The 9,143-nt window shown below is 38.3% G+C and overlaps 1 protein-coding gene across 10 annotated transcripts; it reads right to left on the bottom strand.

Annotated features, from left to right (window-relative positions):
* Positions 1-826: 826 nt before the first annotated feature.
* LOC119330734 lies at positions 827-6,007 on the bottom strand. Of its 10 annotated transcripts, none has more exons than XR_005160240.1 (9): positions 5,762-6,007; positions 4,686-4,778; positions 3,564-3,692; positions 3,175-3,484; positions 2,916-3,065; positions 2,777-2,827; positions 2,560-2,664; positions 2,229-2,481; positions 827-2,113 (listed from the first exon to the last, which is right to left on the bottom strand). XR_005160240.1 is itself a non-coding variant. In XM_037603861.1 (3 exons), exons 1-3 carry the CDS (start codon positions 5,772-5,774, stop codon positions 3,896-3,898), a joined length of 456 nt encoding a protein of 151 aa, XP_037459758.1. In that variant the 5' UTR covers positions 5,775-6,000; the 3' UTR covers positions 3,194-3,895. The 10 variants fall into 10 exon arrangements, 1 of the variants encoding a protein (XP_037459758.1); XR_005160246.1 differs by having other exon boundaries at positions 4,689-4,778; XR_005160233.1 differs by having other exon boundaries at positions 832-2,113; positions 3,564-4,245; positions 4,689-4,778; positions 5,762-6,006.
* Positions 6,008-9,143: the final 3,136 nt, after the last annotated feature.

Raw genomic sequence — 9,143 nt, 5'->3', positions numbered from 1 at the left:
AATATATACAAAAAAGTTTCGCATTTGTTCAAGCTTTCCAACACTATATCATTTGCTGCATTCAGACGCATGGTTAAAAAATTAGCTCGAAAATACTAACTCGGTAGGACTTGTACCGTTTTCTACATTACTCTTAAACGTTCAAAGTTAGAAAAGTAGCGCATTTTCATAAGCTTTCCAACACCGTATCATATGCCTTAATTGGATTAGCCGTTTAGAAATGACGTCGAAAATACAAACTCGGCTGTTCGATTTGCGAACTTTTATGATTTTCCAAATTACTCTTTAACCATAAGGAATTAGAGGAAACTTTCAACATGTGGAAGGAGCGGTTTTGCAGCAGCTTTCCAACGCCATATTATTTGCGTCATTCTGATAAATGGTTTAGAAATGCGATCGAACATACGATTCACGTTTTTTGTATGAAGAAAAAACGGTTTTCAAAACTGCTCTTAAACCGCTTACATTTTGCCAAAAATTCAACTTGAGTCGTGATACTGATGTTCATAGCTTTCCAACGGTATATCGCAAGCCCCATTTGAACACTTTTTAGCTGAAGTTCAACCTTGTACTCGGGGAAGGTCAGGCGCGTTACTCGGGAACTTCAGGTTGTGATCAGAATATTATTCTCATCCCGTGATCAGAATAGTGTTTATGTATACACACACACACACAAATATATATATATATATATATATATATATATATATATATATATATAGAGAGAGAGAGAGAGAGAGAGAGAGAGAGACAGTTAAAGACATTCAGAAGTAACAGAGCAGAAAAAAATTGTTTCTGTTGAAATCAAAGGATATTATGTCTCAATAGTTACTTACCAAGTTGTAAACAAGTTCTTTTTGGGTAGTTCCCAGGATAGTGCCACAGGGATAAAAAACGTGAGATATCTCAAAGAGAGAGTTGATGGAAAGTATAACCCAATGGCTTGATTTTATAGTAGGGAAGAATAATGTGTAACAAAAAAAATTAGAATGAAATATAAAACAAAACAAACATAAAAGGTCTTGCTTAACATAGTATCACTCGAAAAAGATTTACGAAGTCTCGTTTCCAGAGGCTTTCTTCTGAATTAATCCTGTCAAATTCTTGTATGCGCGTTACTTGATCAAATGACTCAGGGGTAACCAACAATTTATTATGTGACCAACGAAACATAAATTAGTAAAAATCAATGAATTTAAGGAAAACAAAAAATAAAAAATCAATGAATTAGAACAAAAACTCAAAGTGAAGTACGAAGTGAAACAGTACTTCTTGATATAAGGCTTTACTTCAGATGACATCTTTGATTCATAGTTAAGAACTTGAATAAACGAGTTCATCACTTCATCTCCAATCTCACCCCTTGCTTTAAATGAACATAAGTAATTATCATAGCTTATAGTAAAACCCTCTATGTCGACAAAAAGAGTGCTGGACTGAATAAAGAAGCATAACTATTGTTATATGGAGAAAATGGTTCTTAAAAAGATAGTTTAACAATTTATAAAATACATATGCAATACTACAGGGATAAAGTATAAATGCATTCCAAAAAAATTGTTAAGGAAAAGCTTTCTGGTCCTCATAGTTAAAAATGCTAGCCAAAAAAAAGTTAAACTTCCTTTTATAGGCTATGAACGTTGAGCTGTAAACTGAATTAGGTTGGTATCCATATGACTTCTTTTTAGTCTAAAATTATGTGAACTACAAAGTTTTTCATCTCAACTACCTTTGGTTGATCCAAAAAATGTTTGGATTACATAATAGAATATGAAGGAAAAATGTTTACATCTAAAACTAGTGCAGAAATTTGCTCACATATTAGAAAATGTCTATAATTATTTTTGTAGGTAGAGGTCTAGACTAACAAAAGTGCTCATAAATTATTGAATATAAAACGATAAAATAACTAGATGAATAAGATAATTTACTATTCTTGGAAGATAGGCTTCCAGATATTTAGAAAAGAACATATCCACTTCACGAGATATTTTGAGCTTCTTCGGTGGATCGGAGGTTGAAGTTTAGCTGCTCTTATTTTTTCTATTCTTCCTTTCAATTGTATTAGGTCACGTACTTGGTCCATCTTCTGCATTGTTCATTGTAGAATAGCCTACATATCCCAGATAGAGAAGTTTGAACATTAAATGATGCACTGTGCCCAGACTCATATTAGAAATAAATGAAAGGAGAGAAATGAAAAATACATAATAGGCAAGAATTATAACCTTGTTGGATAGCAAAGTCCATGTTCATTGGAATTCCTACACTTGTATCATAGTCAGAGGCTGGTATGTCTTTGTTAGTCACAATGGCAGGAGTGATAGAAGAATCATCCTCAATAATGGTTGGAGTCCCTTGGAAGCGCTTAACGCTTTCATTTGAAGAAGAGGAACTAATCAATATAAAACTTCTTTTTGCATTAAATCCACCAGAAAAAATGGTATCAGCTGCTTCAGTTGATAGAAATTTTTCTTCCTACTGAGAAAGGAAGTTGAAATGTTGTTGTAAGTTCAATGAAAATTAGAATGGGAAAAAAACAAAAAACTTCAAGCAAACCTTAGGTTGTGAAGTAGTTGCTTGCTCAATAGAGTTGATGTTCACAGGTGTACCATGAACAAGAAAAAATGGAGTTAGGTACACCAAATTCAGGCCAGAAATGTTCTAGACATAAGGAAAACACAGAATTTAGGCCAAAAATTAAAGCATGAGATAAAAAAAGATATCAACATCTTTGAAGGGAACCTAGATTATATAATTCTTAGTAAACAGATACCTCAAATTTCGGTCCGATTGGCTCCTGCTTAGTGACATCTCTGAAGGAAACCTAGATTATATAATTCTTAGTAAACATGACACTTCTTTCAAGAAAACACTTAGATAGGAACTAAAAAAGGCACAAAACGAAAAAATACCTCTGATTTCAAATGTGGTTCTGGTTTCACTTTTACGTCTGGTTCAACTTTTGCAGTGCAACTGGGACCTTCTGAAATGATACGTGGACTTTTTTAATAAATTGAAGTGTCCTCATTGACAGCTTCAGGAACACTAGTGGCATTGTTGACCTACTTTGACATTACAAATCAATGTTTAGCTATATAAGATAAAAAGACAACAAAGAAGAAACCAGATAGAATGACTGATTCTACTCATGTTGTAGACTAAAACAAATACCTCCACATGAGGAACTGAATGAAACACACCAGCAGCAACATGAGCATTGTTAATAGGCGCCACACTGGCATAGGGGGTGCGAGATATGTCTCGCAGCTACAAATTGTAGTTGAACAAATGATGAAAATAAATACTGGAACTAAAAAGATAAGTCAAAACCCCAAAAAAATTCCTAGACTCATAATTCCTATCAACCAACGCGAGACTTGACATCTTCATTCTTAATGTGAGATATCCGAGGAAGAGAATAATTCATAGTTGATTGATGATTCTCAATAACATCAAAATCATCAAAATCTAGATAAATGATCTGCCATTCAAAAAGTCAAAAGGTTAGTCAATTAAGAAGTGGAGAGATAAACAAGAGTGGAACTCAAGATTGAACTTACTCCCCAAATAGGAAGACATCCCCCAATATATGAAGCCTTGTTCATTTCCTCAACACTTGGTCTGTTCATGATCATTTCAAAGTGACGCTCTGACTCCTCGTGCATGAAATCTAGTGCCAATTGCCCAAACTGAAGTGAAGGGATAGCAAAAACATCTCTTAGAGAGTATAGGAACTTGGTGTTGCCAAAGCAGTATGACGCAGGGCACAAAATATATGATAGGAAATAAAAAGTGAAGCTCCTGATAAAACCATCTTCTGTCTCGTCACTAAGCATCACGTCCTCTACTTTGTTGATTGGCATTTTGTTCCGATAATCAACATACTTGTTCCTCAACTCTGAACCTCTACCTTCACTTGGGGATCGTCACTACTGAATACAAAAGGCACGGTGCCACCAGGGAAATCGAAAAAAAATTTGACCATATCTTTAGTAATCTTGATAACTTTGTTCGTATGCTTGAAACAAGGTTCTATACTTCCAAACATATGCTGATCTAGCCATTCGAGCAGATTCATTGTGATATTAAGTTTGTATGGCATATGAAGTAGTGCTTCCATTTTGTATTTTCTCACATAACCTAATTGAATATCACTAAACTTCTTGACAGTTTTGTTGAAACACTTGGTAGACAGTTTGGTAATATATGTAGGCTTGCATAACTTCCTAGGAAACACTCTGGCTGCAAAAAAAGAACAACAACAACAGATAAGACGGTGCAAAAACTAGAGAATAAATAAATATAGATGAAATATGAAAAAAGGACAGCATGATAAAGTATCACAAGAAACACTAGAGGACCAACAAAACAAGCAGCTATATTGAAAATATAAGAAAAACACACAAAAACAAACATTTAGATAAAAATGATTAGGTGACATGTACTTCAAGAAAAATATGAGAAGAAAACATGTTAGTACAGAGAAGGAAAATATGTGATCTACATATAAATTAAAAAAAGACACAAACTACACATTCAAACAAGACAACTTATAAATGAGTATAGAAACATCTGGTAAGACCAAAAGCTGACATAAAATTTGTTTTTCCAACAATTTGATCTACTTTTGTACTATAACAAATATAAAAGCTACAAACTAAAAAACAGAAAAAGGAACATACCACCTAAGTCATTCCGGAGACCTTGTGGGGGATATTCGGTTGGTTCCTCCCCTTCTGGTTCTTCGACTTGGCCAAACCCACATCCTTCTTGTGCTGCAAATACAGATTTACCAGAAACTATTAACAAATAAGCAATACTTACGAATCTATCATATTCCAGATAATATAGAAAACTATAATATACTAAAGGGATTGGTCAAGAAACCATAGAAATACTAAGAGGAATTTTTCTGCAAATTCAAGTTCTAGTTGAAAAATAAAAATAGTATTGCTAGAGCACATCTACATGTGCCATAAAGTATAACACATTCTAAGTTCTATGCCACTGCTTTTATGTGAAGATTTGAGCGGGCATTTTCTGTTATCTTTTTCTTTTTCTCTTTAGTTTGATTAAAAAACTCAAAATAGTAAAGTTCTATCAACATATTTATATATGCCGATTCAAGTTGAAGTTAAATAACTAAAGATATGATGTAAACAAACTTATAGTACTTAAAGCATTGCATCATACCATCCAAATTCCCACATTACACCTCACAATCTACTCTTGATTTCTACTCCAATACATGTCTGATCCCTCTCCGATCTCACAAAATCCTACTTAGAGCCAACAACTTCTTAAGTATCACAAACCTCTAGAGAATTTGTGCTATGGTTATGCATGCCACTGAAAAGTACCAAACCCAATCCCCATGGCTTACGCTTGGCATAAAACAGACGCAACCACCTGAAGCATAGCTTCATGAAACACAGGAGATGAATTTGGACACATCAAGACAGTAAACAAAGAGCAGATTCATTTATACAAATGGTAGAGGAATGAATTCACACGCATCAACTCACGGGAGATGCCATTCATCACCGGAGATGAATTCATAAGCATCAACACACAGGAAAAAAATATCACCGCATAAACAAGATGGCACCAAACCCTAACCCTAGATACCAGAGACACAATCCATCACTACACACGACTAGATCCACACATAAACAAGAGCAACACACAAACGAGCACCACGAAAACACGGATCATAACTGAAGACCTAAGAGGAATTATGGTTAGAATGGGAACCAACCAGACGAAGCCATCACGAGACAGAAGAAAAACCAAAATCGCTGCCTATGCGAGCCATTGATGCGCCAGTCGCTGGATTAGGGTTCGTCGCAGCTACGGATTCGCCTGCTTAGGGTTCGACCCATGGGAATCGAATAGGAAGTGAAAGGGAGAGGGAGGAAGAACAGAGAATGCGACGGGGCATAAGAAGAAATAGGAGGACGAGGGGATAAGAGGAACGAGGCACGGGAGGCGAGTGGAATCGGAAACGCGAAGCGAATTTTAATGGGCCGGCCCATCTAGCACTGCTACAGGTGCCGCTTTGCGAAAATAGCTAAAACCGGCGCGTGCAGCACCAAATAGGAAATATCCAGCTAATCCCCCACACCGCTGACCAGCGGGCCCCGCACCGCGCCCCTGCTCGTCCCTAACCCAAGCCGGACACCGCCACACGCACACACGCACGCCGAGGCCGAGGTCGAGCCCGACCTAAGCTCATGCTCCTAGTCCCCCTCGAGCGCGCCTGAGCTGCCCTGCGCAAGCAAAAGACCCTAGGGAAGCCCCGTACCTCCTATCCTGATCCTCCTTGTTGCCATACGCCCTGGTCGAGGAGTTTGGATCTTGCCAAGAGCTCTGTAGTACGCCGCCGTCCGCCGGACGCTGCCGTCGCTGTAAGATCTCGCTGAGCCGCGCCACCTACTCCACTTGAACCCCCTATCTAAGCCGCACTCCTTTGATGCCTTTAGGTAAACTATAGAGCACAAGGGCGACCACCCGAATTAGAACCGCCGCCGCCGGATCACGTCGGAGTTCATGAGCTCGCCACCGCCGCTCGAGGGAGCCCCGTCGCCGTCCGACCTCACTTACACCTCCGCCACTCGATGCCGCCGACGCCCGTCACTTGATCTCCGTCGGAGAGCCACTACAACAGCGTCGCCGGCAACGCCCGAAGCCGCCGTTGTCTTTCCCTGTTTTTGCTGGTGAGCATACGCGCACAGAGAAACAGTTGAGCAAATCCGCATGCGACACATGGCCAAGCTACAGTAGCCTCTACAGTAAATTCAGAACAGAGTTTTGTTTTTTCTTTTTACAGATTTTCACCTAATTTTCAACTATCTATATCTTTTAACCTATATACCCAATTTAGGTGATTCTTTTTCTTATGCACGCACAATGACCAGAAGTTTATCACGGTAGCAAATTTTCACATGTGTGCACTTTTCAAATTTGAATTCATTCGAATTGAATCAAACCTTCCGGAGGCCATAACTTTTAAACCGTTTGATGAAATTTAGTGATTCTTTTTTGCATTGTGATCATAGTGCATTGTAGATGTTTTTTTACATGTTGTTATTCTACTGTTCTTGATTTTTAAAATGGTTTTCTTACTGTTGGTTCTATTTTGGCTTTATTTGAGTTGCGGTGATTGGTTTGGTTGATTGTCTGAAAGGTGTAGATTGTTTGGAGTGCTACGTGAACTATTGTCAGGAGTGTGACTTTTTGAACTAGAACCAAGGCAACTTAGATGTTGATCATCCTTTACCTATTGTTTTATATTCATGTAGTTTATATCAGATTATGAATATATGCATTTACAGTATTGCTATATTATTTTGCTATATTGTTGAGCTATCTCCCGTCAATGCAGATCGTGGTAGTTGTAGTTTTGCTATGCTTTGTAGACGGGGGTGGTTCATGTATAAATTGAGCTTATGTGAGGATTATACATATATCAACTTGAGTAGTAACTAAGGATTTAATTCACCTCTAGGCAGAAGTGGTATTGCTAGGGTGGATTCAAGAACATCATGGTTTATACCCTCCGAATGTAAGTGGAATGCCGCCTAGGTTCAAAAAGATCTGACAAACTTAGTGACTGTAGCTTCCATGTATGACCACTGGCTAAATGGGCTCTGGATTAGTTGATCAATTTCGGAAACCTTACCCGGATGTGCTAGTAGATGTAGATATAATAGTTGGGATGGGTCTCCTGTGGGACTAGGGGACTGCTTCTGAAAGACTCTGTCTCAATCTTCAGGTTGGGTCCAGTGGGTAAAGCGTATTAAACTCTACAGAGTATTAAAAACTAATCATGATTAGTTGTGTCCCCGGTTATGGACAAATTTGAGCGACTATGCCATTACAGTTGTTGGATGATCTTGACAGATGTGACACCTAATAAATTTGTTGGGAAACTTAATAATGGGTAGGTCAAAGTTGGACTTGCCAATTCAACCTTATGTATTTAATTGTAGCAACAAAATTAAATAGAAATTTGACTATTAGGTAGTTATGAGGACAAAATCAGATTTCTGCAAAAATTAACCCTCAAGCCTTCCTTTTGTTATATTATGCATATACTTGTAGGTCTGTTTTATTATTACTCCCGTGTAACTTGCCAATACATTCAATGTATTGACCTATATGGCTGCAACATCTCAGGTTGCAGGATATTCAGACAAAGAGTAAGGTACCGTTAGGGTCGCGAGTCTGCACTCAACATCGCCAGTGGGATATTATGGGAGTCATCGTTATTTTCTGCTACTTTTCCACTGTTTGATTGAATAAAGCTAGCTATGAGCTATGTAGATTGTTCTATTTTATGAATTATGGATCATACATTGTAATAAGTGATGCACTTGTTATTCTGGTACTCATCTATACTGTGTGTGCTAGCGAGTCAATCCAAGGACTAGCACGGTAATCACATAGACTCATATCCTTTGAGGTTTGGTCATTACATTGGGCTACCTTGCTGCATTTTATTTACCGTTACCGTTACTTGTCCGTTGCAAATTATCTTGCTATCAAACTACCTGTTACTGACAATTTCAGTGCTTGCAGAAAATACCTTGCTGAAAATCACTTAGCATTTCATTCCGCTCCTCATTGGGTTCGACACTCTTACTTATCGAAAGGACTACGACTGATCCCCTATACTTGTGGGTCATCACCGGGCCGATATCTCAAGGATGACATTTCTATATGCTGCCATTTTCGAGACTTTGGCATCAATTTTGCTGTTGACTTGGGAGATGGCGAGGTTAGAATTTCCCTGCACCTCGAGCCATTGTACGCCCATTGATGTTGCCATTTGAAAATCATGCAGAAGGGCCTCGTATTTGGCTGCATTGTTGGAATCCGTGTACATAATCTGTAGGACATACCGAATATTGTCGCCTGTGGGAGATGTAAGGATCACCCCATCGCCTAGTCCGGCTAACATCTTGGAGCCATCAAAGTACATCGTCTAATGTGAATCTGTACTATATTCCCAGAGGAGATCCGCTTCTGTCCATTCGGCCAGGAAATCGGCCAATACCTGAGATTTGATAGCTCGACGCGGTTTGTACACAATTTTGAAGGGAAGGAGCTCTATGGCCCATTTGGCGATGTAGCATGTG

This window comes from Triticum dicoccoides, chromosome 1B (assembly GCF_002162155.2).
Source record: "Triticum dicoccoides isolate Atlit2015 ecotype Zavitan chromosome 1B, WEW_v2.0, whole genome shotgun sequence".
Lineage (NCBI taxonomy): Eukaryota > Viridiplantae > Streptophyta > Magnoliopsida > Poales > Poaceae > Triticum > Triticum dicoccoides.
Note: the sequence above shows the minus strand (reverse complement) of the source record. Positions and strands in the feature narration are given on the sequence as shown.

Excerpts from the sequence above, each read along its gene's own strand:
- LOC119330734 (XM_037603861.1), bottom strand. Across the intron at positions 4,246-4,685 it reads TCTCCGGAATGACTTAGGTG|CCAGAGTGTTTCCTAGGAAG; the intron begins GTATGTTCCTTT and ends CTTTTTTTGCAG.